The 27,615-nt window shown below is 40.9% G+C and overlaps 2 protein-coding genes across 2 annotated transcripts in view; one reads left to right on the top strand and one right to left on the bottom strand.

Moving 5' to 3' along the window:
* Positions 1-11,811: 11,811 nt before the first annotated feature.
* CHRAC1 (chromatin accessibility complex subunit 1) lies at positions 11,812-15,403 on the bottom strand. The gene is made up of 3 exons (XM_032222876.1): positions 15,226-15,403; positions 13,124-13,250; positions 11,812-12,483 (listed from the first exon to the last, which is right to left on the bottom strand). Exons 1-3 carry the CDS (start codon positions 15,370-15,372, stop codon positions 12,359-12,361), a joined length of 399 nt encoding a protein of 132 aa, XP_032078767.1. The 5' UTR covers positions 15,373-15,403; the 3' UTR covers positions 11,812-12,358.
* A 939-nt stretch (positions 15,404-16,342) lies between these two features.
* The window catches only part of TRAPPC9 (trafficking protein particle complex 9), a 305,011-nt gene continuing 293,738 nt past the window's right edge, over positions 16,343-27,615 (top strand). Inside the window, 2 exon segments of the mRNA XM_032223179.1 lie at positions 16,343-16,399; positions 21,101-21,701. Coding sequence (XP_032079070.1) covers positions 21,118-21,701 — 584 coding nt within the window. The 5' untranslated portion in view covers positions 16,343-16,399; positions 21,101-21,117.

Raw genomic sequence — 27,615 nt, 5'->3', positions numbered from 1 at the left:
TCCTCCAGCAAAGTCTTTCCTCTCCCACAGTCTTTCAAGATAGTTCACAATTATCAACCTTTATCAGGCTTGGAGAGTGGCCAGGCCGATATCTTTCAGATGCCGCAATACTTGGCAAGAATGCAGGAATGAACTAATTGTCTCCTGCAAACTCCACTCCCCTTTCGCTCCTCTTTTATTTCCTCTGGGAGGGGCCATTTACCATCCACCTGTGGCCTTACTCCCAAGTCAACCCCTGTTCCTTAGCTTTGACTGGCAACTCTGCACATGGGCACACTGGGAACAGGCTCCAGCTGTTCCTCTCCCTCACTGATGTCTGACTCCGAAAGCAGCTGATAACTGTCAGACGGCTCTGGCCCCCTCTCTGCCTCCGACACAGAGCCCTCATCAGAGCCTTCCCCAGACTCCAGGACTGGCCCATGTTCCTCCCCAACCTCCTCACTGTCCGACTCTGCTGCCAGCTCGGTGGGCCACAACAGATACCTCTGTTGTAACTCATCTTTCTAGGCTTATGATTGGCGCCTGAATGGAAATAGAACCATGTTCCCCATCGCTAAAACACAGCTCTAAAACATAGCTAGAGGGACTTTGGAAGCTCAGAACAAGGGTTGGTTGACCAATTCGATAGCGTTTTTCCAGGACCTGGAGCAAGGAAGGCAAATGTAATTGGAAGTAGACAAGACAACCCAACCTTGTCTCCTGAGAGAGAAAATTCCCACCCCGTGAAGATGGAATTAGGACTTCTGACAAAATAGAAGCAACAGGGCAAGTTGCCTTAACTTAATTCCTTTGTTTTGGAAGGTCTAGTCAGACCTTCAGCCTGTGGTAGGTTTTGTGTTATAAGCTAAGATACTTGAGAGGCGGAATCTGAGAATCTCTGTATGCAAAAAATTAACATCCTTTTTTTTATTTGAAGGAAACACATTGAACCTTCCTCTCGCTTTATATTCATGTTTTTTCCCCCGGAAAGTTCCCAGGAAGAAGCGAGATTGGAATTTGTCTGTGTGATTTTAGAAACAACTGCCTCTAACGTTCATATTTTAGACAATAAACCCAGCGGCGTTACAAGCCATAACTAAAGAAACAAGTGTAAATAGGTTGTTGGTAGCCATGAGAAGTTATAGGGTTGGGTGACATTTTATTTTATTTGTTTTAATTTGAGTGTGTTTTCCGAATGCCCTCCCTTCCCCCTTGCTTAAATGACAGCTTTGCAAAGTTCTTTGCAGCCAAGACTGATCCTTCTCTAGCTCTTCCTTTGCCTTGCTGTTAGTTGAAAACTCTTTTTAAAAAGCATCCGAGCCTTCATGGCTTAGGAAAATAAAGACTCAAGTGGGATATAATTGCACTGTTTTTTTTTTTTTTTAAATAACTGTAGACAACTTTCTGTTTGCATCTGCTGTAGTTGTTGGCATATACTGTATAGTGTTCGAGCTCCCAAGAAGATCAATGTCTGCCTTCGTTGTCATGTCTGTCTATCAAATGGCATGTTTTACAGTGTTAAGAGAAGGTCTGAATGTACGTAACGGCCTTTGCAGTTTTTCCATTTGAGCGTCACTGGCTTTATTTTGCTTGGTGAATTTTTGTCTCCTTGTATCTGTCCCTTCTTGTCTCCCAAAATGCACTTTGGTTGTCAAACATACATCTCTTCCCCATCTTGGCTCCCCAAACAGAATTGGATACACCGAGCTCCCAGATCAGGGATGGCTTTCACTTACTCTCCCTACCAGTTCGCAAATGTGCGCGCGCCTTCCACGTGTGCGCCTGGCCTTCCGTGCATGTGCTGTGCTCATGCGCAGCGTCCAAAATGAGGCTTAATAGACTGTCTTGGGTGGCTTGGCGAGCTCACCCGCAGGTCACCGCTACCGGTTTGCCAGAACCGGTCCGAACCTGTAGAATACCACCTCTGCAGGGGTGAGTTCTGGCAGTCTCTGCTGTCGGTTTGTTCGTGGATGCGCCCTGTGCGTGTGCTTGATGTGTGCTGCGTGCGCATGCGCAGAGCAATAATTCGGGGGCATGGCAGGCCTGGGTTGCTGCCGGTTCTAGGGACCCAGGCCGCCAAACCACTACCAGTTCAGCCGAACCAGTCCGAACCGGGAGGAATCCGCCACTGTACCTCTGTCCTCTGTGCAAAGTTAAACCGCCTTCTTGATTGTCGTCTAGGTCAGAGGTCTCCAACCTTGGCAACTTTAAGACCTGTGGACTTCAACTCTCAGAGTTCCTCAGCCAACTCTGAGAGTTGAAGTCCACAAGTCTTAAAGTTGCCAAGGTTGGAGACCCCTGGTCTCGGTGTCTCAAAAGTTACCCAAAATCCAGCTGGCAGGGAACCGTGCTCCATCTCAGATGATTTCACAAGAACTGCAGGCTCAAAACCGAACAACCTTGGTTCTCTTTTTGGCTTTATTCTTGCTTCCGTGCTCTTTGGCATCGTCATGATGATCAAGTGGGCACCCCTATGGACAGCTGTCACTTGGGAGTGACTTCGACGCTCCTTCATCCGGTGACCTGCAAGGAGTAAGCCATGTCTTAACAATAACTCATTCCAAGTAAGACTATTGAAATCGGTTTTGTCCTGGCACCAGGGCGAGGTGGTCCCGTCTGTTTCTTTAGGTGCCCATTGGTGAAACCCTGCCGGCTGTTTCTTGAGGTGCCAGTTGTGCTGTCCTTGCTCTGCTTCTTCAGAGTGGCATCATTGCATCCCACCGAAATTTCCGCATTCTTTCTCTTTGCTTTTCTTCCTGAAAGTTCACCGTAGGAAAGAGGGACGCAATCAGGCTGCAGTACTCTAGACCATTCCTCATGTAGCAAGCAGATTCAACACTACCTCCTCTTTTCTCTCAACGAGATCCATCTTGTTATTTTTTTCCTTTCTAAAATGCAAACATCACATTACTTGAAAATAGCCAAATTTCACCAAAAGTCCTGAACTGCCTGAACCAGTTTACATCTGAGGTGCCATATTCTTTGCAAAATACGAGGCAACTTGTAAAAAAGTGAGTTTGATCCTGTTCCCTCCTCCCCCTCCCCTTACTGGACAATATTGAGCCTTGGCAACTGGTGTTAATGTACAGTGAAAAGTTAAGTTTTGTTCCTTTGGGGTGCTGTGCCCCAAGATCCAGGAAGTTATGTTAGGATACATGAAAGAATGTTTCAGGCCATTCCTGTATTTTCCTTCTAAGGAAAATCCATTGTAATGTGCAGCTCAGCTTATTTTATTTTATTTTCTATTTTCCCCTGTGAAATCATCAAATGCAGAATCAGTGGCTGAATAAATAAGGTGCTTTGATTTTATTCCAAGTCTAAATTATGTGTTAAATGTTTAAAGATATTATTTAAGTAATTTTTCTTAAAACGTTATCTTTGACAGTGCTGTTTTTTTTTTTTTGTTTGTACTTAACTCAAGTAATTATATAAACAGTCACAGATGCAGAAAATGTTTCTTGGATGTCTATCATGTTAGTATGTTCTGTTTTGTTAACACCTCAGATTTTAAAACGAAAGGTGCTTTTACCTCAAACTGTAGAAAACCGATATTGGAAAATGGGATAGGAAGCATGGCTGTCGTCATCAAAACAGCCCCTGTTGGAACTGTTATCTGTAAATAGCTTATAGTTAATACAAATGAACCCGAGTTCTGGAATTAGGACGTTATTAACAGAGTGGTTAAAACGGGTCAGCAATTTTAAACACTTAAAAGAACCACAAAGGTCCTAACTGGAGGCCCCCCATTCAATTCTGGAGCTGACTAGAAGTCCGGTTCCCCATAGAGTCTCTTCCTAGTGCGGCGTCCTTTTTCCTCTACCTGTCCTTACCAAAAGCCCTATCAATTGTGGAGCTGACCGGCGACAGGGAGCTGCAGCAGAGGGATGAAAGAGCCACAGGTTGCTGACCCCTGATCTAGAACACTGGTGAAATTTCTATACTGAAGTAGTCCTGTCTTTTCATGGTCTGCAAATGACTTGTTCATGACGTCCACCACCTCTTGCCAAGCAGGTAGAGGAGAAAGAACAGCAGTTGTTCTCTAGGAAGCCACCTGAGGTCTTCTCCAATACTTGGATTGAATTTTTTTTTCTTGGTCTTTCAACTTTATCTTCTGCGATGCCACAGCTCCATCTGACATTCTCTTGAATTTCAACGGTGGGTTGTCGTGACGCACAGAGGCCGTTGCATTTCAAAGAATAGAGGTCTGTCAGGCAGAATTCCATTTTGTAATATAAGATGTTCTCTTCTATTAAGTCAAATAGTTGATCCACCTTGGCTCAGAATGTCTTTTTAGTGCCTGGCAGTGATTTCCAGGGAAAAGGAGAGACCTGGGGATGCCACAGAATGAACTAGATAATTTCACAGGTTTGAACATGTGCTCTGAACCTCAGCCCCTCTCCTCTCCTTCCCCTTCTTCTTCCCCTTCCCACTTCTTCTCTTTTTGTCCCTTCCCTTTTCCTTCCTTCTCTTCTCTTCTTCACTAACCTTGGCTTTTATCCGTATACTGAAACTGGCATAATGACTCCTGCTGGCTGTGTGCTGTAAATAGCCAACGAAGTAACTTACTGTTGACTTAATGTTGCCAACATTTGTACCTTAGAACACAAGGTGGAATGTCCCGTCCCATCGATCCCTTTCTGTTCCTGAGAACGTAACTCAAGAGGGGGCTTTTACAATCTCCTCCCCAGACTAGTTTCTGATGGTCCTAAGGAAGCCGGCATTGCAGTGTTTGCTGTTGGGGAAGGAAGAACTGGGATGCTTGAATTTTTCATTTTTGGGGGCGGGGGGGGGGTTTCAACTTTTTTATTTTGTTTTATATATATATATCAGTGCATGAACTGAGTGTGGCACCCGGGTGTCATACATTCTAATACAAATAAAACTAGTAGAATTAATCATAGTTATTACATGCAACCAACATATATTTCTAATAATAATACATGATCTCATTTTGATGGCATTTCATGATGAGGATCCTCACGCTATTCAAGGCTGGAGCCACCTGAAGAATAGCGGGAAGAACCACCAAGCCATCAAAGAGAACCAGCCTATCAGAAACAGTCCTTTTAAAAATAGGGATGTGCCCCTGCGCAGAATCCATTCAACCCACCCAAGGAAGAGCTTGAAGGCAATTTCTGAGACAGAAGACAGAATCTCTCCATTTATGGATTCTTACAGGAGTTGTTGGAAGGGAGGACATCAGGTTAGGCTTCAGAGGAGAGCGGTGCAGCTAAGTAAGGTTGAGGGAGTCCCCATCTTTTGAGGAAAGTAATTTTGAGAACACGACATGAATCTTCTCACAAAATAGCTGCCAGACTCAGGGTTGTCTTGGTGCTCTGTGAACTTGCGTGTTTCCTTGAAGACCTTTCATTACCCAATCCAGGTAATATCATCAGTGCTAGTAAGGAGTGGGGTTTGCTCTCAGTCTGTATCTTAGTGGCTTGCCCTGTCAGTATTAGTGAGAATAGTCTTGGAGGTTCTTTGGTTGGGCTGTTTGCTATAGGCTTCTTTGGCAGTTCCTTGATGGTCTGGTGTTAGTCTTGGAGTTAATCTATGCTCATCTGGGTGGTTTTGGTATTTTTGTTCCCTTTTTGGTTTGTTAATTACCTTTTTTTTTGCATAATATGTAGATTTTGTTTATGCCCTTGTGGCTATTGATAGCTAATTTGTCAGAATGCCAGGCTTTTAGAAATTCCCTAGCAGTTTTTTGGGGGAGGGAGTTTTTTGGCTTGGTTTAGGAACCTCACTCCTTACTAGCACTGATGATGTTACCTAGTTTGGGTAATGGAACTGTGGTGGTATTCAGCCTGTTCGGACTAGTTCAGACAAACCGGTAGTGGTGTCCTACGTGTGGGTCTGCTCACCCGTCCCAGCGCTATGCCATCCTATTTAGCCACGTTTTCTAAGCCACATGCGTGCGTGCAAGCCATGTGTGTGAGCAAAGCGCATGCACGGAAGGCGCATGAGCGAAGCGAGCATTTTGGTGCGCGGCAAAACCCACCTCTGTAGTGGAACGACTGCAAGAAAACCAAGCTCAGAGAGCACCAAGGATCCCACAATTCAACCCTGAGCTACAAATATTGTCCTCTAGTGAGTTTCCCACCCATTTATGAGACGGGGAACTGGAACTCCTCCTCCTCCCTTCTGCCTCCTAAGATGCTCTCTGTCCCTTTAACTCCCCCCCCCCCCGGTAGCATTTTTATTATTTTTAAAGTCCTTGTGATGTCTACATAGGATTCAGGGGATTTTGATGGTGGGGAGAAGGGCGATGTCTTCAATTTCCTGAGGCTATAAAAGACCTTTGAGCAGAATAAAACTGAGCGAGACAGAGCTTGGTGGGAGAAGTGCTTTCTTAGTCTCAACCGCTGCCCCTTTAATGGGAAAGCTTTGGATAGAGGCAGATGTTCTCAGAGCAGAATATTGGGTCAATACTCCAAAGACTACATCCAGAACTTAATAGCGCCTTGAAGAGAAAGAAGTTGCTCCCTTTTGTTGTTGCCTCTCCTTTGTAATCAAACAAACAAGACCTACCTCTGATCATAATAAGCTGGCTGTGATGTGCACACCTTTTAAACTGAAAGGATGAAAGAAAATGGACCACAAATTCCTTAGCCGTCGTTTTCCCGTTGGTAGAAATGTCTGATGAGAGAAATTCTGTATGTTTCCAGATGTGTTCACTCCACCGTTTCACCACCCTTCATTTTGTGTCTTGTAAAAAGCCTTTTGTGTTTTCTGTTTCTCCCCCAGGGCGAATTCACCCCTTGTAGATAGATATTTGTGTATTCAAGGTGTAAATGTTAGGTATGTATCAGAACATCTGGACAGGAACTAAAATGCGGTGCACCTTTCTTGCTGAATGTGTCTTCTACGTGGATAGGCATAGATTTTATTGTTTGTGAGATAGTCTTGAAACTCTGAGACTTCCTAAACCTTATAGATAGATAAACACGATGATTTCCTTTAATACCTAATAATCCATAGTAGTAAAACATAAGAGAAGGATTCGGTAGAACAACTGAGGAAGGATGTGTGATGAAATTTGATTTTTAAAGCTTTTGGTATGCATAACTTTTCGCGGATATCTCCTGGGAGTATTTTAAGCTGATCATAATAAACTGTTTCAAGGTCTTTTTTTTTTTTTTTAATAGAGTGGGATCCAGATTTAGCCCCCACTGAAACTGTGGGACGTGTTGTTGACAGCTTGTCCTCTTGATTTCCTTGGGATCCAGGTTTCACTCTTATTTGAATCGCAATTTGTTGAGAGGAGGATAAAGTACCTCCGAGAACTTAAATTCACCCATTCACAGGAATTGAATCACACCCCTTCCACCCTCCTACCCCGCCAAAAGAGAGAAAGGTGGTGGCTGGCCTTATTTCAAATGGTACTTAAGCATATTTAGAGCACAATCCTACATTGTCTCGTCAACAGTAAGTCTCGTTTGGGGTGGGTGGGGTGGGGAGTGGGGGGGCTTACCCCTAGGAATAGAGACATTGGACTGCAGCCTTAACAAGTTTATACCTTTTCAGAGTTCAACAGACTCTGCAGAACTGTAAAATTAGCACTTGAGAAATTGCTTTTTTCCCCTCCTCCCCGTCCTTTGTCAATGATGTAGATTATACCTTTCATTCTGTACATTTTTTTTTTTAAAAAAAAGCTCCATGTGGGAGAATTTGTATTAACGATGTATATATGTTAAGCAATGTTAATGATGTGCTTGCTAGATGCTATGTGGGGTAATGTGTCTTTTATCTTATGCCTTAACAAATATATTAAATTAGTCCAGAATCAGAATATGCAAAAACCTGTATTTAAAAAGAAAATACTATTTTCCTGCGAAGGCACAAGATTTTTCCCCCTTCCTTTTTTTCCTTTTTAATTAAACATTTCTAGGCTTAAACCCAATCTGTTTTCCGAGGATGCGGTGTCAGCTCCTCATTCCTAAATTTTTACGATTATTATCTTGGGTTTGACTCCAGGTTATGGCTGCACAGTTGTTCCAAATGCAAAGTTGTGATATGCCGGGGGGCGGGGAGGGGAGATACGAAGTAATTTGATTAAATTGTTGTTTAAAGGGCTAGCTTAGGGATTCATATACAAGTGATTCAGTTTCCCCGACTGCAAGATGATGTGAAAGAGAAGCCTGCTTCTTTCTGAACACACACAAATTTGTCGAAACCTGTGTAATAGCGCTTTTCCACATCTCACAGCTGACTTTCACGATTAATTTGACGGCAAATCAGGTGGTGAGAGGACCCAGCTCCCTTTCCGGTTTGAATCTACCTCAGATTAAGCAGTTGGGTGCTAATTTATTCAAAATTATCATGGCGATTGTCTGAAGCGACCAAACAATACGCGATGACTTGTCGTTGGAAGACAAAAGGACAATTTGGACCTTTCTTAGAAAAGCAACCTACGGATTAATTTTTTGTCTTTTGTGCCTTTTACGTTGTGAGTCCCAATGCGAAGCAAAATCAAGCCAAGACTCCTATCTGAGAAGGAAATCCTTCGTCAGAGTAAAACCGCAAACTGTCAGATTTCTGAACAAAGAAAGCATGGGTTTTTTTTATTTTTTTGTTTTGGCGTATTAGAACTATAAAAATGTGTAACGTCGTAGAATGCTGGTAACGTGTTTCTTGAAATTTCAAAAGAAAACCGATTTTGACCAGATATTCTTGGCGAGGTTTAAACTATGGTTAACAGTCCCTTCCGTATGCCTGCTTATTTAGCGCTCCTTTGACCCCCAACCCTGGCTTGGATGCTGTAGAAAGCTTTAGAAAACGTTTTTTTTTCTTGCTTGGTCCCTTACCCGAAGGGATGGCTGAACCACCTTAGTTTATTGAGACTGGCTAATTTTGGTAAGCTGTGTGCGTGAAAACATGTGTGCGTGTATGTTATATATGTGACTACTCATATATATACTCTACACAGGCCTGTATATAATAAGTAGAGTATGAATTTATGTCAGGAAAGGGAATAAAACATCCAAGTAACACCCTGAACGACTGAATGCCCTTTTATATAATATAAAAGTTCTCTTTATTGTTACTTTGGCGGGAGATTGAGTTGTAATAGACTTATTTTTTTGAAATGGAAATTTGACTTTATAAACAGAAACCAATACAGCACGGAAATCTTCTCCTTTTAAGAGGGTTAATTTTCATTGTGGTGAAAACAAACAAAACTGCTACATCCCAAGGAGTTTATTTGGTTTGCTGCAGAAAGACTCAAACAACGAGAAAAAAATAAATAATGTGCTATAGAACTGCCCCCAACGGGTCTATTAGAAAAGCTATATTTTATAAAAGACTAACCATCCTATTTCATATGCTGCAGATACACGATCAGTCTCATTGCACTTTTTCAGTAAAGTCCTGTAAATTGGCTTACGGTAAAGAATTTTAAAATGTTTTTTAATATACCATAGTCCTTTGGGCAGAAGGTAAGAAGACTTACAGGTACCTCAAGATTGAAACACGAGCCTGAAAATGCTGCATTTTGTTCCTTTTTATTTCATAGAGCTTTTGGGCGGGATGGGGGTGGGGTGTCCTTTTGTTAGTTGTTCTTGTTGTTGGCTACCTAGCTTGTCAATATTTTTTTTTATTGTTGGCTCGGCTGAAGACTTTAGAATCGGTCTCTCTTTGCTAGATACTCTGATCCTTTCTTGGTGTTAGTCCAACGTTGATATCAAGTCTGTCTTGCATTCTAGACTGTTGTAACAACTTTTTTTTAACACAATAAAATGCCAGAAAAAGGATCCCAAGACGGTAAAACAGGCAATATATGGTCTCTTCTGATATATACTTGCACGACTGTGGTTTTTGCCATGATTGAAATTAAGGAGGACAGTGGGTTGTTTACCCATTGGTGAAAAGCAAAGTTTGATTTCGAAGAACGATTTCTTGACCAAGAATTGATCTAACCAACCAGCTGGGAATCAGCCTAGCTGGGAAGCTGAGCCACACTCAAAACCAAAAGCTGCGCCATATTTGGAATTCGTATGCAAGCCAATATTGAGTAACGCTTTGTTTGGTTGCTCAAGATATACTGTGGATCCAATTGTCTTAACGTGGACTTTTGCATTCCCCAAATGGGTTTGTCACATGGAGGAAAGAATTTCGGGAAGGCGAGTGGGAGAAAACTGAAAAGGAAGCTTAAAAAAAAAAAAACAGACTGTGAAATGCCACATCTATTGTCCTGTTTTTAAGCTTGGGTGATTCCTTTTTCCATGTTTGTTTTACAGCTTGCTAGTAAAAATACTTTGCACTACTTCTGCAATAAGATGACAAACTAACCTTATACTTTGGTTTTTTCCCCTTGTGTATGTGTGTGTGTGTGTGTATATACTATAAAGTGCTACTAAAGATTTAGCATAGTGTTCTTTTTTTTACCTCCATACCATAAGACATGTAACAAGCTCAAAATGCTGTAAATCTTGATGAAACATGTGAATGATATTTTATAAAGTTATTTTGTATGGTGTCAATTTTGTTTCTGCCTCATAGTATGTCAATAAATTACTCATACTTACACATTCAAAAGTATTATTTTCTGTGCCTCTAACACTAATAATTCAAAGAGCTCAGGGTTTGCACACTCTTCCCCCACTTCCCATCTACAATCTGATGAAACCATGGTAATGTTGCCTCAGTTCAATTGCCCATCATTGGAAAGCAAATTTCTTGCGTGTCTCATAACTGTATTCAATAACTTTACCCTACAGGCAGTCCTTGACTTACGGCCGTTCAAAATATAGTGGCACTGAAAGAAGTGACTTACAACTAGTCATCACACAACCACAGCAGCATCAATATTTGGGTGCTTGGCAAACCACATGTATTTACAATTGAAGCATTCTGGAATCACGAGATCACAATTTTTGACCTTCACAGTTGGCTTCTGGCAAATGAGGCAAGCCGGATTTGCTTAATAACCACGATTCATTGAACAACTTTAGTGATCATAACATTGGGCGCAATTCATGTAGCAGCCACCATGCTTAGCAACAGAAATTCTGGTCCCAATTGTGGTCGTAAATCGAGGACTACCCGTATGATCCAATTGATAAGATGTTGCCATGGAAATTTCTCTTTGGCAATGTTTTGTTTACAATAGTTTATGATCTCAAGAACTTAATTCAGAATAACTCTGTTCACACCACTCGGGGTATGCTTAATCCACGTTTTATTGAACGTTTACGTATTATGTCAGTTCAACCATGAAACCCATTTTATCATGTGGAAGCGTAGTCAAAGCATGTCCCATTTTCTGATGGCTGCCTACCTTATTGACTGTAGTTCCTGAACCGACTTGAAGTATGCTGTGAGCCACATAATTTTAGGTGGAAAAAATACCCACTGATTTTAAGTTACATGGGGTTTTTTGGGGGGTGTTGTGGTGGTTAAGAATTTTCCCCTCTAAAAACTGCTGTAGGTTACACAAGTAGGGGTAAACAAATCTATCCAATCCCTTTTCATAAAGAAGTAGGTACTGGTAGCACAACTTTTAACTTGAATTTATAATGTTTTCCATCATTTTTTTTCCTTGCTAAAGAAAGGGGTTAATTTTACCTTTTCACTGCTGAATGCCTACCCCAGAAATGGCACTGATTTTGTTGCAATGCTCAGTCTTTTCTCTATCAATCCACATACATACACAAAGTGACCAAAGCCTCGTTTGATGTGTTTGATAGGTGAAAGAAATGTTAAAAGTGTTTTTGATAGCGCAAAAAATTAATTTGTGTTCTTTTACTCAGTATTGTACTATATAAATGTCATCTCAAACCATACAAGGATCCACACTATTTTTTTCCCCAATTTCCCAATATGTGTATCCATACAAAATTGCTGTTTTCTTTATTTACATCAGTGTAACAGTACTGTACCTAGGAATTGATGACATTGAAAATATTTTGTTTTCAACATGGATAATTTGAATGCCAACCGTGTAGCTTATATACAACTAGTCATACAAACAATTTTCTTTTAAGAAATTTGAAGCCTTTTTACCAACTTACATTGAAAGGAAAGAAAACTTTAATATTGGCATGTAAAAGGATTTTACCCGCTTTTAGATTTGCCCAATGTGAGCAATGAAGATGATTCTGTATTGAAAATACAGCATTTGGTTAACACGGACAATTGGTATATTATAAACAATCATCCATATTATGTTTATAAGCTGAAGATGAAAAACGAAGATCTGCAAATATGTTCAGTCCCACTTAGAAGTCTTTGCCATAAAGTCTTTGCAGGTAATTGTACACAAGTTGGCAATTCTAACTCTGAAAGCTGACACTGGTTCAAGGATGTAAGAATTCAATTGATCATAAGACATTCAAGAGTGCACACATATAAGGCTATAAATCAACAAGCTATATTGTCAAGATGTATCTTCAGCCTCACTTTCGTCCGTTTCCTCTTCCTCCTCCCTTATCTCTTTTCCTTCTTTTTCTTTTTCAAGCATTTTCAGGTATTTGCTTGCCAAGATTTTCTTTGGCACAATATCTGGAAAAGAAAATATTCTTTGAATTAATTTATTAAATGTTTCCACTGCAAAAGTAATTCGCACTCTGTCCCATCTACTGAGTTTCCACTGAATTATGAAAATAATTCATAGTTTGCTGGGTGAGATGGGTGGCATATACACTTGATAAATAAAAGCAAATTACAAATTGATTTTTCGAGAATGTTGTCATAGCGACACAAGTTAGACAGCCCAATTTTTAGCACATCCATCTAGGATAGACTAGAGTTTGTAAGATATATTTTTCATTTGTTTTTATTTTTTGTTACAGCTAAATTAAAAAAATAATTGCACACAATTATGACATAGGAGAGATGAAATTGCTAATGGATCCTAACATACCATTTATTTATTTTCAGGATCTACGAGGCATTTTTAACTATTTCCAATTCTCAGTAGTTTTAACAATAAGGAAACAAAATATTTTATCCCCTAAAATAGGTGCTTCTTTTTTTTTTTTTTAAAGGATTGGAATTCTTTCTGCTCAATTTCCATTAATAAATAAAAATATAACCCAAAAGCCTTAACAGTTTTCAAAGACTGCCATGGAAAAATTCCACACTCCCCTTTCCCTATGTTAGGGATTATTTCACATCAGTTATGATATTAGCAAAGACTGACCTGCAAGGAACTGGAAGGTGTCAGAATTCTGTACTGTTTGTGACAGGTCTGTATATGTCAGGGCCTTTTGCTCGTTGTCTTGGCCGTGCTTGTAAGCGTAAGTAGCTAAATACTGAACAAACAGCTCCTAAAAGGAAAAGATCATGGTTACTGCTCAAACGCATCAGAGGTCACCACTATCGTTTGTTAATGGATGCTAACTGACTGGGGAATTCTGGGAATTGCAATCAGGTCTACAACTCACCATGGCCAACTTATCACAAGACAACTTGCCACAACACTTGTAACAAGAGTTACACTAATACGAGGAAATGGTGGAATAGAATCAGATTGTTGGGGGCAAGAGGTTGACTCTGTAAACTGCTTAGAGAAGGCTGTAAAGCACTGTGAAGCATATATAAGTCTAAGTACTATTGCTATTAAAGAAAAGATGTAAAAGGAGGGACAGAATGAAATATGAATAGCAAAAATTAAGGTAATTTTTAAATTATTTTAAATAATTGAATTGTCCCATGGAGAGTTGTCCTGTGGCAAATTGGTTGTGGAGAGTTGGCCACAGCAAGATTTCTCATTCTGATTGCTGTCCACGCAAGCAAACAACTAAACAGAGTAAGACTTGGAAGGTACCTTGGAGGCCATCTAGTCTAACCCTCTACTCAAAACAGGAAACCCTAGAACTGTGTTGGCTTTTTTGGCAGCTGCTACACATTGCTGGCTCATATTTAAATGGTTGTCCATGAGGACTCCAAGATCCCTCTCACAATTCCTGTTATTGAACAAGGTACCACATACGCCGTACCTGTGCATTTTGTTTTCCTAGAAAACCATTGAATTCCATTTTATTAGATAGTGCCCAATGTTCAAGTCTGTCAAGATCCTTCTGTATCTTAAGCCTGTTTTCTGGAGTGTTGGCTATTCCTGCCAGCTTGGTGCCATCTGCAAATTTGATGAGTTCCCCATTTATTCCCTCATCCAAATCAATGATGAAGATGTTGGCCTAAAACAGAGCCTTGGGGTACTCCACTGCATACTTTCCTCTATGTAGATGCAGTTCCATTGAGGTCAGCCAGTTACGAATCCATCTGGTGGTAGTGCTGTATAACCCAGTGTTTCCCAACCTTGGCAACTTGAAGATGTCCGGACTTCAACTCCCAGAATTCCCCAGCCAGCATTCGCTGGCTGGGGAATTCTGGGAGTTGAAGTCCGGACATCTTCAAGTTGCCAAGGTTGGGAAACACTGGTCTAACCCACATTTTTCTACTTTATCTAGTAGTAGGTTATCAAATGCCTTCCCTATACCATTAAGAACTTAGAATTACTTAATTGTCCCTTTGAATGTACACTAATCGGCATACATTAAAACGACATTTCCTTGCATTTCACACAAGTGACTCTCCAGTCTCTTCTTTAAAAATTCCAGGGATGGATGGCCCGCAACTTTTGGTGGCAAGGCGTACCACTGGTTAATTGTCCTCAGTCAGGAAATTTCTCCTTAGTTTTAGGTTGGATCCGCCCTTGATAAGTTTCCATCCATTGCTTCCTGTCTTAAGTTTGAGCGTCTCTGGGGGAGGAAGGAGGGAGGGGAGAGGGTTGTAAAGAGGGAAAGAGGGAGGGAAAGGAAGAGAGAAGGAGAGTTGAAAGGAAGGAAGGAAGGAGGAAGGAAAGGAGGGAGATTAAGAGAAAAGAAAGGAGGGAAAGAGGAAGGGAAGGTATGTGAGAAGGAGGGGGGGACCGAGGGAGGGAAAGGAGGGGGAAGGAAAGGAGGAAAGGAGAAAAGAAAGGAGGGAAGGCAGGGGAGAAGGAAGTAAGGGGGGGAGGGAAGAAAAGGGTATGGAAAAGAAGAAATGAGGGAAGAGGGAGGGAAGGAATAAGATACCTAACCTTTGATGTTTATAATGATTTGATAGTATGGGAATATCTCGAAATGTAGTTGTATTGTTTTTTACAAGTTATGGATGTTGTATTTTCTTTTTACCAATAAAATCTTTTTTTTTAAATTAAAAAAGCATAGCTGGCTGGGGACTTCTGGGAGTTGAAGTCCATAGGACTTCAAGTCGCCAAGGTTGAGAAACACTGCTCTAAGGCTCCCCGCAGGGCCTCACCGTGGCCTTGGCGGTGAGGAAAATCGCATCCGGGTTGATGCTCGAGACTTCGGGCGAACTCTTCATGATCACCCGGATCCGCGACAAAGGCAGCGACACCAACCGATTCTCGCCCCCGCCAGAAGCTCCGCTCCACCGCGACGCCATCTTTGCTGCTTTACCTCAGATGAGGGAAATACTCCTCCCCCACTTTGAGGGCCGGAAGGAACCCGCCTGGCCTTTCGGGATTTGTAGTTTCCGCCTGCCCACTAATCCGCTCTGGCAGGGATAGAAAGAACTACGCGTCCCGGAGGCGCATTGCGCGAGTGCAGAGGGACTCGAACGTTGGTTGGCTTTCACGGGAACCAATCGTCGCGCTCCGAGAGGGAAGACTACGCGTCCCAGAAGGCAGTTCGCTCCAAGAGCGGCGGAGGCGGAGAGACCGCTTTGCCTTGGCGCGCCACAATTAATAACCCACTTTCGTGTCTTAATCCAGGCCCGTCAAGATAAAGAAAAGCCTAACTAAGATTAGAACGAATGTCTGTGGAGATTCTCCGTCATTTAGGTCCTGGTTGTTTCAAACATACTTTTTCGAAGAACCAACTGGACTTTCGTGTTTTTCTTTGAAGACGTTTCGCTTCTCATCCAAGGAGCTTCTTCACAGCTGAAGAAGCTTCATGGATGAGAAGCGGAACGCCTTCAAAGAAAAAAACCCGAAACTCCAGTTGCCTCTTGAAAAAAAAGCACCTTTCGGTTAAAACGAATGCAATTGTCAGGCGGTTTGAGGAAAAATTGCCAGCCGTCTTCCCGCCTCAGCCTTACGATAGCTCCGTGGGGGGGGGCAGCTCTTGTGGCCGATGAGTGTGCAACTCGCATTTCTGAAGAGAAAGTGCGGTCGAAACAGTCGTGCAAACAACCATCTCCGAGCTTTTCTACTATTAAAGCATTCACTGAGGGGGAAAAAGTCGCTCCCTGAAAGAAGAGCGACCGTTGGCAATCTTAAAAATCGGCCCGAGCCGCTCGCCGTCGCCATAGCGACCGTTCAAAAGCCACGCGTAGGAGCCGGAGGCGCATGCGCGTCCCGCCCCGCGGGAACTCGAAAGTTGGCGGCTGCGCAGTGAGCCGCCGCCCTCTCGCTCCGCCCTCCGTCTGAGGAGCTCGGCAGAGGCGGAGCTATTACGTCGCCCCGGCCGTGGTGGGTGAGCCGCTGGAGCCCCTCAGCGGGGCGGACGGGCGGGCGGACGGTCGCGGGCCGGGGAAGCTGGAGAGGGAGGCGGTGCCGGGCTGGGTGTGAGGAGCCGAGCCGCCTCTTTCCTTGGCTGGGGGAGGGGGGCGGGGGCAGAAGAGAGGCGGGGAAGCTCCAAAATTCCTCCCCCTTCCGGCACCTTCCTGTGCAAAATTCCTCTGGGGACGATGGGATTTGTGGTAGCCGAAACACAGTCCAAGGGAGTCAAGATCGGGGAAGCCTGGCCTATGTACGGGATTGCCCAGTCTGGGCTAAGGCAGCCTTGGGAGCGCGGGGTGGGGTGGGGTGTTTCTTCCAGATGTTTAGGGCCAGGCCAAGACAGATGATGGATGCTGAAGTCCAAAATATATACATTTACTGATGGATTTTGCAAATTTAACCTCTTCTCTTTCATGCTTTGGAGTGGTGGTTATTATTGTTAGTTGCAAAGTCGTGTCCGACCCATCAAGACCCCATGGACAACGTTCCTCCAGGCCTTCCTGTCCTCTACCATCCCCATTTAAGCTCACGCCGACTGTTTTGGTGTGAGCCACCTCCTCTTCTGTTTTCCCATTCTTCTTTTGCCATCCATCTTTCCCAGCGTTAGGCTCTTCTCCAGTGAGTCCGTCCTTCTCATTAGGTGGCCAAAGTATTTGAGTTTCCTCTTCAGGATCTGGCCTTCTAAAGAGCAGTCAGGGTTGACCTCCTCTAGGACTGACCAACTGGGTCGCCTTGCAGTCCAAGGGACTCGCAGGAGTCTTCTCCAGCACCAGAGTTCAAAGGCCTCCATTCTTTGGCGCTCAGCCTTCCTTATGGTCCAACCTTCACAGCCATCCATTGCAACTGGGAAAACCACAGCCTTGACTAGATGCACTTGTGTTGTTAGAGGGATGTCTCTGCTTTTTAGGATGCTGTCTAGATTTGCCATAGCTTTCCTCCCCAGGAGTGAAACTCTTTGCTTATTGCTGAGTCTTGGTGTCTCTCGATGCCTGACTTGTGCTTTTTTTGTTTTTTTGCCTTATGCCTGGCATCTCTTTTAAATACAGGTAGTCCTCGACTTACAACAATTCATTTTGCGACTGTGCAAAGTTACTATGGCTCTGGAAAAAAAGTGACTTATGACAAGTTTTTTTTCCATAGTTGCAGCCGTGGCAGTATCCCTAGGGTCACATGATCGAAATTCAGATGCCTGCCAACTGGTTCGTGTTTACGACGGTTGCAGTGTCCTGTGGGGTCACGTGATCCGCTTTTGCATCCTTCTGACTACCAAAGTCAATGGGGAAACCGGATTCACTTAACAACCGCATTACTAACTTAACAAATGCAACGATTCACTTAGTAACAGTGGCAAGCAAAGTCATAAAATGGGGCAAACAAGTGTTTAGCAAGTGTTTCACTTAGCAACATAAAGTTTGGGTTCAATTGTGGTCATAACTCGTGGACTACCTGGACTACATCTGTGGGTGGGCAGAGGCCGGTTGGGGGCATTCAATTTAGGGACCTAAAATTAGGATTTGAAGCAGGGCAGTGTTTCTGGTTTTGAGTGGGAAGGAAAAGCGTCCACCTACTCTTTAATGAAGTTTATGCTACACCTTCCCAGAAGCAGTCTCGTGTTTATCATTCTGGCTTTCATAAGCCTGCCCTGTGCCACTTTTCCTCCTTCCTGTTTCTAGAAGAATAGACTAGACTAGAATAGAATAATAATAGTAATACAGTCTTTGTAGGAAATATTACAGTGCTGTGGGAATTAGTTGTTTAGCATTTAGAGTGATAGCATTTGGGAAAAAACGTTCTTGTGTCTGTTTCTAATTTTGCGTTGTCATTAATGGCCAATAATTTATTCAAATTATCATTGAGATTGTTCAAAGTGATCAAACAGTATGTGATGACTTGTTTAAAAATAAGAACAATTTGGAAATGTCCTCTTTCTTGGAAAGCAATCTATGGATTATTTTTGTCTTTGTGCCTTTTATGTTGCGAGTCCCAATGTAAAGCAAAATCAAATCAGACCCCTATCTGATGACCGTGGTAATGATCTACCACTGTTGTTGAATTACACTGAGAGCTTATGCATCAGTGACAAATTCCTTGTGTGTCTAATCACACACACTTGGCCATTTAAGAATTCCCATTCCCCATTCCATTCCATTCTATTCTAGGTAAATTCTTCATCAGAGTAAAACCGCAAACTTGGAATTCTTGAAAAAATAAAATAAAATTGTTTTTTCCTCCTGTACCTGTTTCTGTAAGGTACTTATTTCTAATTCTCTGTTGTCATTAATGACCAATAAGATAAAATTTAATATTTAATATAGCCTACTCTTGTGGGCTGGAACAAGGCAGTGGCAAACACTTCTCTATTGTCAAGAAAACTACAGTCATGTTGGTAAATATGTCAAGAGTTAAGATGAACTCAAGGATATTTTTAATTTTTTAACAGTTCAAAAGAACATGGTCACAAATGAAATTGATATGTGTGTGATTACATGTGGCTTTACAGTCAGGGAGTAAAATTTGTGGCAGTCCGGTATATGCACATAAATTTAGTCCATCTACACTCATTGAATTTAATAAGGAGTATTAGCCTGCAAATTGCTTTCATTAGCTTGCTGGGAAGGATATGGGAGGAACAGGGAATGACATTTTTGTGTTGAGCACAAAAGGGAAAATATATGTTTAGATACATTGCTTGGCACATTAAGAAGAGAAAGCTTCATTTTTTCTCTCCTAATTTGATCATTCCTGCACATGAAAACCCACATGCTGTTTCTGCGCAGCTCCTGGTTGCTACAGATTGCATGTAAAAAAGTACATGAAAAAAAAAATCACAAGTTTACTACTGTGTTTCCCCAAAAACAAGACTTATTTTCTTTTGACCACCAAAATTAGCTCTTGGCCTTATTTTCGGGGAGGTCTTATTATTTTTGAGCTGCAGGAGGCAGCAAGCGTGGTCACCTCATGGCTGCTGCTGTGTTGCAATATTTTCGGGGAGGACTTATTTTAGCACATGTGTTCAAAAGCCTGGTTGGGCTTATTACCGGGGAAGTCTCATTTTCAGAGAAACAGCATAGATGCTTCATTTTAGTCATGTTTTGATTTTTTATTTAAAAAATAATAATTTATAGGTAGGGTAGGGCTGTATTCATGCAGTAACATGCATTGACTCATCTTCCCTGCTAACTAAAATACGATTGGCTAATTTGTTGGTCTGTGTTATGTGAATCCAGTCAATGAACTTGTTTGGTATTTGTTTCAAAACCAGACAATTCATTTAATTCACCAGTCATGATTTAGTGCTGTGTGGATCAGCCGTTAGAGATTGCCGTTCCAGTTCTGCTGTTTCATCTGCTAGTCATTTTTTTTAAATAGTCCATATTCTGCAGCTTAAAGAGTGTATTATATTTCATCCATTTTAACAGGTATTAGTGTAAATTCATATGGAAGCTTAGATTTACCATCACATGGCATGTTACTAACGTAAATATTTACGATATATTCCAGACTCATAAAATCCTATCTCACGAGAGAGACACTTTCAAAGCTTGGATTTCTCCACATTTATTTATTATATTTGTTTGCCACCCATCTCACCATGTAGTGAGATATTAAGTTAATATCTGAATGAGAAAGAATTCCTAGTACGTCCAGTAAAACAAAGCTCAATTTGCTTGTTGCAAGCTTTGGTGTACAGTATTCTTTTTAATTGCCTACATACCACATAATGGAGTGATGTCCATCCAATGTATTTCACCTTATCAGTTTTAAGAGGTATGGGATAAAAAGTGGCAGTACAGATATATGTCTTCTATGGATGATCCAGAAATGTCTTTTGGTCCCAGTCCCATTTACACAGCGTTCTTGTTACGGAGCCTTTGGTTCTGCGATGGGGTGAAATTGCTGAAAATAAGAGAATATCATTGGATTGGGGTTTACAAATGGTCAAGCTGTTATAGCAATGGCACTTAGACGTATATACCACTTTATAGTTCTTTACAGCCCTCTCTGAGTAGTTTAGAGAGTCAGCATATTGCCCCCAACAATCTGGATCCTCATTTTACCGACCTTGGAAAGATGGAAGGCTGAGTCAACCTTGAGCTCCTTCAGGATTGAACTCCAGGCTGTGGGCAGAGTTAGTCTGCAATACTGCCTTCTAACCACTGCACCACCATGATTGTTATGAGATTAGCCATTTTTGGATTTAGGATACTGAGTTCAGTTCATTCTCATGAGATATTTTGTTGTGTTTTTCTTTCCTATCCACTATTCTTGTGTTGGCTTTCAGATTGGCTTGTTTAGAGAAACTTCATGGATCTTTCTTTGAAGTAACTCAACTTTATGCTCAACTCGGAGGAATCTTTTACCAAGTTTGCAGTCTTTCTGCTGAAGAGCAAAAGCATTTCAGTAAATAATGCCAATATAACGCAATAAAGTAAGAGCTTAGTTAACCATGATGCATCCTCTCCTTTTCTATTCCAGTGGGACTAAGACTCAAATGCTGCCTACTGCTTAAGAAGATTTGAGGTTTTTATGATTTTATGTAATAGGTCTAATATTTCAGAAAGGCATCACTCGTAAAATGAATACTACTTAAGTAGAGAAATGCTGCACATTTTCCCTTCTATGTTTTATTAAGTTTCGTTCCCTCTGTGGTTTTTTTTATGTTTGCATTAGCGTTCCTAAGTTGCAAAATGAGCGTCCCGGATTACATGCAGTGTGCGGAAGACCATCAAACTTTACTAGTTGTGGTCCAGCCAGATGGGATTGTTCCCGAAGAGAGCTTCTTTAAGATCTACAAACGAATTTCAACAGTGAGTCAGATCAATGTGCGTGACTCTCAACGTGTTCTTTATATCCGCTACAGACATCATTACCCACCAGAAAACAACGAATGGGGAGATTTCCAGACGCATCGCAAAGTTGTGGGATTAATAACCATCACGGATTGTTCCTCTGGCAAAGACTGGCCTCAAACTTTTGAAAAATTCCACCTTCAAAAAGAAATTTATGGCTCAACCCTTTATGATTCCCGGCTGTTTGTCTTTGGACTTCAGGGAGAAATCGCAGAGCAAACACGTACGGATGTGGCATTTTATCCTAGTTATGATGAATGTGAAAATGTGGAAAAGAGAATAGAAGACTTCATTGAGTCTCTCTTCATTGTACTGGAGTCCAAACGCCTTGACAGAGCTATCGATAAATCTGGAGATAAGATCCCACTGCTGTGTGTTCCTTTTGAAAAGAAAGATTTTGTTGGCCTGGATACAGATAGTAGGTAAGTAGATTCACTTTATATACAGATCTTCTAAAAATATTTGCCCCCAGGTATGGAGATGAGAAAAGACTATTCCTGAAAGAAATGGTGTAATTAAAAAAAAAAACAATTTGTAACATTCATATGCTACCAGTAATTAATTAAATTTTTCCAACATTTTTGGTGTTTTCATTATCAGATTACATTTATTTACATTTATATCCCGCTGCATTCATCCACCCTTGGCAATCTACATGATTTAGCTTAAAGTGAAAACATGAATCATAAAACCCCAAACTGAAAGCACATTGTAGCCAAAATAAAATACCTAATAATAAACAAGACAAAAAAAATGGATAAATGATGATGTACTGATTGGGCAGGCCGGAATATTAAATGTAGGTAGTCTTCAACTTAGGGCTCAGTAGATAAGATGCTGAGCTTGTCAATCAGAAGGTTGGCAATTCAGTGGTTCGAATCCTTAGCACCACGTAACAGGGTGAGCTCCCATTACTTGTCCCAGCTTCTGCCAACCTAGCAGTTCGAAAGCACGTAAAAATGCAAGCAGAAAAATAGGAACCTCCTTTGGTGGGAAGGGAACAGCGTTCCATGTTCCTTTGGCTTTTAGTCATGCCGGCCACGTGACCACAGAGACGTCTTCGGACAGCGCTGGCTCTTCGGCTTTGAAACGGAGATGAGCACTACCCTCTAGAGTCAGGAACGACTAGCACATATGTGCGAGGGGAACCTTCACTGATGGAATATTTGTAGCTTAGGGTCAAACTATGGGGTCCTTGGGGCTCTTTGAGGTTGTTGTTTTTTTCTTGCAGACATTTCATTACCCATCTAGGTAACATTATCAGTGCTGCTGATTTCTAATGGAAAGAATATATGTAGTTAATGTTGAACTGTGGAGTCCTTGATGCCCTCTGATCTTGGTTATTTATTTATTTATTTATTAAGTTTATATGCCATCCATCTCAGTATCATGTGACACTCGGCAAGCTCTTGTTTGTCTGCCGGCTTCATCACCCCACAGGCACTGATGACATTACCTTACTAGGTAATGAAATGTCAGCAAGCAATGTCGGTAAGCAAAACCACAAAGTTCAGATAATGTCGAAGGCTATTTTTAACATCTTTCTGAAAAGAAAAGGAGGAGGCTATTGTGGGAGACTATTCCAGCGCTCTCTGGAACAGCACCTCTGTCTTCAGCTCCATCTTTTGGGAAATGTGAGAAAATACAAATAATGCCCAACTCTAATTGAAATAGGGAGTCTTGCAGGGACCCAGGTGCCAAGCCAAAAAAAAATAATAACTTTCTGGATGAAAACCTGCATTTTAAAAATCAATGCAGGGGCATGCAGGCCACTGTATTCTGGATCCCCGTTATAGTTTGTGAAGCAATCTTGTGCAGAATCGTTGCAGTATTCTGATCAGGTGATACGAGTTACCTTTACCGCACCACTTTTGCTGTAGGTAGGCAAAGCTGGGCACAGGCCTTTCTGGCCACACCTTCCTCCCACTGCTGGAGCAGGAGTCACGAGTCCAGAAGGACTCCCAGATAAATATGAATGGATTCTAAAGCTTTTCAGACAATTTGGCTGCTTTGATAATGATTCTACAAATTCTTGGTAAAGCAATTTGTCTTTTTATGAAACATATTACGTGGGAAGCACATTTGAACTTGGTGGATGCTTTCCTTTCACCATTTGTTTTTACTCTCAGGTTTCTAAGTAATACATCCATAGTAAGCAATACTACACGGAAGCGGTCAAAATGGCCTCAGTCAGGCCAGCTTCAGGGATGACATTTACATTGGTTTTTAAATTGTTTTAATTTTTACCTGTTGTGAACTGCCCAGAGTTGCTTAGATGAGATTGTTCGCCATACAAATTAAAATAATCATTATCTTATGAAAGAATTGAGAGACCCAACCAAATATCTTGTTGTGTGATACAAGAATTGGAGGACAAGAGAAGGAACACTCAATTTGAACACAGATTTCAGGGTCATGATTCTTAATTCTGCTTGTGAGGAACTTTGTTAAAGTCTTTTGAAAGTTCAGCTAGATGATGTCTTAGTAGATCACACTATGCATCTGTTTTATGATTTATTTTAAAGTAAATCCAAACATTATGAGAGAAAAAGGACTTGCTTGCTAGCAGCATAAACACATTCTTTTTGCTAGGCAACCTGTTCTCCCAATAAGTACTTTCATTTGTGGCTAGATTAACATTTCAGAAACTCATCTCTTTTCATTTACAGTACAATTTAATTCGTGCTTGTTTGCCTAGAAGTGATTCTTATTATCATCAACATGGAATGATTTAAGTAAAGCAATTTAAATTATTTCAGTGAGCAAAAAAAGAGGATTATTTAAGTAATTTAAGTAATTTATAGCTTTTGAATGAGGATATAAATTTTTAGTTGGAGAATCACATAAAATTAACATGCTTAAACCAGATTATTTAATGCTCTTACTCAGCAATTCAAAGCTTGTTCAAATTTTTTTTATGTGCAGTGGCTGATTCATATATATATTGGAAATACATTTCCCTGTTAGTAGGAGAAAGTGGCTATAATTATTTTCTATCAGAGTATTGATACTGAATTATGCATATTATTGTGATACATGCAGAAAATAAAGCTCCCCAACTCCAAAAGTAATGAATTTTTTTGATTAGAATCTGTGAAATATATGGAAATTATTCCCATATTACCAAGGATTTGCAGTCTGTATAATTGAATGCTTTATATAAGTAGGATGAGAAGCATCCTTTGGTAAATTTATATCATTAAATGTGATTAAAATGCTATGCCTACAAGTGAGTATTAAATCTACAGTTTGCAATGACCTAGGTCAGTCGTAATGTTATGCCATAATATAATTTGGCATTTTCTAATGTGCTTTCCCATCCTCTCTATTTTGATTACCTTGGTTGGTTTTTTTCTTCTTTGATTGGTTACCCATTACACGAAGGTAAAAATAAATTACATTATTTTGAGCATTAAATATCATTCATATCATGAATATATTCTTCCCTGCACAAAAGGATATTATGGAAATGTTCTGTGTTTACCTAAATTTAGTAGTCTTGGATAGATTCAGTTTGTTTCTATTTACTACATTGCTATACAACAAAGAGCAAGCGGCTTTTGAGAGCTTATTCTAAAGACCGAATGAATGCTTATTTACCTATGTGGAGTGGATCTAATCACTGAGAAAAGTTGGATCTGAGACTGTTGTGATAGAAATAAATAATAGTATTTATGTGCATAGCTACAGTAGCTATAGCTATGCACAACAATGCATTCTTTTTACCTCCGTGTGTAACACTGGATAAATTGTCTGTTTTGATCCAAGAAGTTAATAGGCTTTAAGACACTGTATTTCTATGCAGATTTTCTTTTTAAAATATTTACAATTTTAACAGTTCTCTTCGGTAAGTGTGAACATTGTGCATGTGCCAGTCTATTTATCTATTAGATCTGAATTTTAAATTTGAGATCAACACAGTATGGTAGTAAATGTAGTAAATAAATGTACACATGGGAGTAAAGCAGTAGTTCTCTAGAGCAGCTTTGTCTTCTCTCAGCATCGTGCAGTTTCCCTCTGTGTTTGGCTTTAAATGTTGCTGATAGTTGCGTGCTCCCTGTATGATTCTAAGTAGTTTTATCCTTTTGAATCCAGAGCCCTAGTGTTTATGCTTGCATTTCTTGCTCGAAAACTCAGGATTTGAAGCTGAGTCCAACTCTAGAGAAATTCTGAAATGTATGCTTTCTGATCAATACGCTTTTCTTTCTCACTTCAAAGGTACGTTCCTATTGATGATACTGCCCTGAACACAAACAACAATAAAATTAGTTCTGTGAGGATTTCACATTAAGTCTCACCTCTCCGACAGTATTATTCCATAAACTTTTTGAAATCAGTGGGGATTTTGAGAGCAGTTATGATGTGCTTGATATTGGTGCATGCTTCATTTTTAAAGCATTTCTTGGCCTCCTGCTGTCCATGGTGCTGAAGTAGAAAAATCTTCAACACGCCACTTTTTCATTTCTGTTGAGAGGGCTTGCACGTTTTTTGGGTGAATGTACTCTGTTTTCATTCATAGATAAATCATCCTAGACAATTGTACAAGGTTGCTTCCAGAATAGATTAAATGACCTAGCCATAGAATATGGACTAAGATCTAAGTCTAGATAGGAGATCCCACAAAGCATTGTGGGGAATATCTAAGGAGATTCTCCAGTCATCCAGGTCATGGTTGTCCCAAAGGTACTTTTTCAAAAGGCAACTGGACTTTCTGTTTTCCCCTTGAAGAAGTTCTGAACTGAACTGAAGAAGATAGAACAGAATAGAACAACAGAACAGAGTTGGAAGAGACTTTGGAGGTCTTCTAGTCTAACCCCCTGCTCAGGCAGGAAACTCTATACCATTTCAGACTAACAGGTATCCAACCTCTTCTTAAAAACTTCTAGTGTTGGAGAACTCACAACTTCTGGAGGCAAGTTATTCCACTGGTTAATTGTTCTAACCGTCAGGAAATTTCTCCTCCGTTCTAGGTTGCTTCTCTCCTTGATTAGTTTCCACCCATTGCTTCTTGTCCTGTCCTCAGGTGCTTTGGAGAATACCTTGACTCCCTCTTCTTTGTGCTAACCCCTGAGATATCGGAACCCTGCTATCATGTCACCCAGTCCTTCTTTTCTTGGATGAGAAGCTAAATGTCTTCACGGAAAAACAAAGTCTAGTTGGCTTTTGAAAAAACACCTTTGAGATTGTGCTAAGATCCTTTGGGGTTTCCAGATACAGGCAGACAGGCAGGTACTGGCCAATCACCAGGCATCGTGGTAGTAGATAAGGACCAGAAGACAGTGGCAGTGATAGAGGTAGCAGTGTTAAGTGATAGCAGAATCCGGAAGGAGGAGTATGAGAAGCTGGAGGAATACCAGGGCCTGAAGAAGAACGAGAGCGGATGTGGAAATTCAAGGCCAAAGTGTTCCAATAATTGTAGGAGCATTCTGGGTATTGCCTCCCAGGGAGGGAGAAAGATCCCAGAAATCCCAGATCTCCCAACAGATCCTAGAAATGATACCAGAGCTATTTGTCCAGAAGAGGCCAACTAGGAACAGCTAAAATACTATGCAAAACCCTCAAACTCTCAGGTCTGAGGATCTGAAATGGAGGAAGACACATAGCACCTGTAAGAGTGAGAAGGGCATTATTTTTTATCTATCTATTATAAGATGTCATACTAATCATTAATATTGTTGGAAACATAATGTGACATAGCGCCAATCATTGCTTTCAACTCTCCACGTCATGATCAAAAATAATCGAACAACACATCTGGGACATGATTTAATACAATACGTTACCAAATAAGTGTTATTAGGTCTGTCTATATGTGGCTATTCAATTTTTTTCTATTCCTGTATGTCTCTAATTTTGTTTTGTTCCTTCCTTCCTTTTTTCTTGTTTTTTTTTCCTCTCATACTGCCCTGTGAGTGTGTTTTTGGGTCTCAAAAGGTAGGCCTTCGATCACTTCGTATTGTTTAAAACTAGCTAGTTTTTGTATGCTGCCTTCTTATTTTGCCATCGCTGAGTAATGTAATGTTGCATTTGTGTGTCTTTCTACAATATGGCAATTTTGTTTACATGACAACTGATCGCTGCTGCCTGAATTTCCATTGTGGTTTTCATTCTTTTGGCGTTTGGCAACTGTTTTTTTGACAGTACTTTTCTTCACTTATTTGCCTTGTTGAGTTGGAGATTAGAATGTAGTAAAGCAATGTATATTTTGATACTTGCTGGTTTTTCATTTATTTTGTTTCCCGTTTTCAAATTATACAACAAATTTAAGTTTCCGCTTGTTCACTTTCAAACTGAAAAGTTTACTTCGGCTTTAGAGTAAATGTTGCTGGCTTTCAG

The sequence above is a fragment of the Thamnophis elegans genome, chromosome 8 (genome assembly GCF_009769535.1).
Source record: "Thamnophis elegans isolate rThaEle1 chromosome 8, rThaEle1.pri, whole genome shotgun sequence".
Taxonomy (NCBI): domain Eukaryota; kingdom Metazoa; phylum Chordata; class Lepidosauria; order Squamata; family Colubridae; genus Thamnophis; species Thamnophis elegans.
Note: the sequence above shows the minus strand (reverse complement) of the source record. Positions and strands in the feature narration are given on the sequence as shown.

What these genes read in the sequence shown, in the direction of transcription:
- CHRAC1 (XM_032222876.1), bottom strand. Translation starts at nt 15,372, where the DNA reads ATGGCGTCGCGGTGGAGCGGAGCTTCTGGCGGGGGCGAGAATCGGTTG. An exon ending in TCCTCACCGCCAAGGCCACG is followed by an intron (nt 13,251 to 15,225) that starts GTGAGGCCCTGC and finishes TTTTCCTTTTAG; the next exon opens with GAGCTGTTTGTTCAGTATTT. An exon ending in CACCTTCCAGTTCCTTGCAG is followed by an intron (nt 12,484 to 13,123) that starts GTCAGTCTTTGC and finishes TTTCTTTTCCAG; the next exon opens with ATATTGTGCCAAAGAAAATC.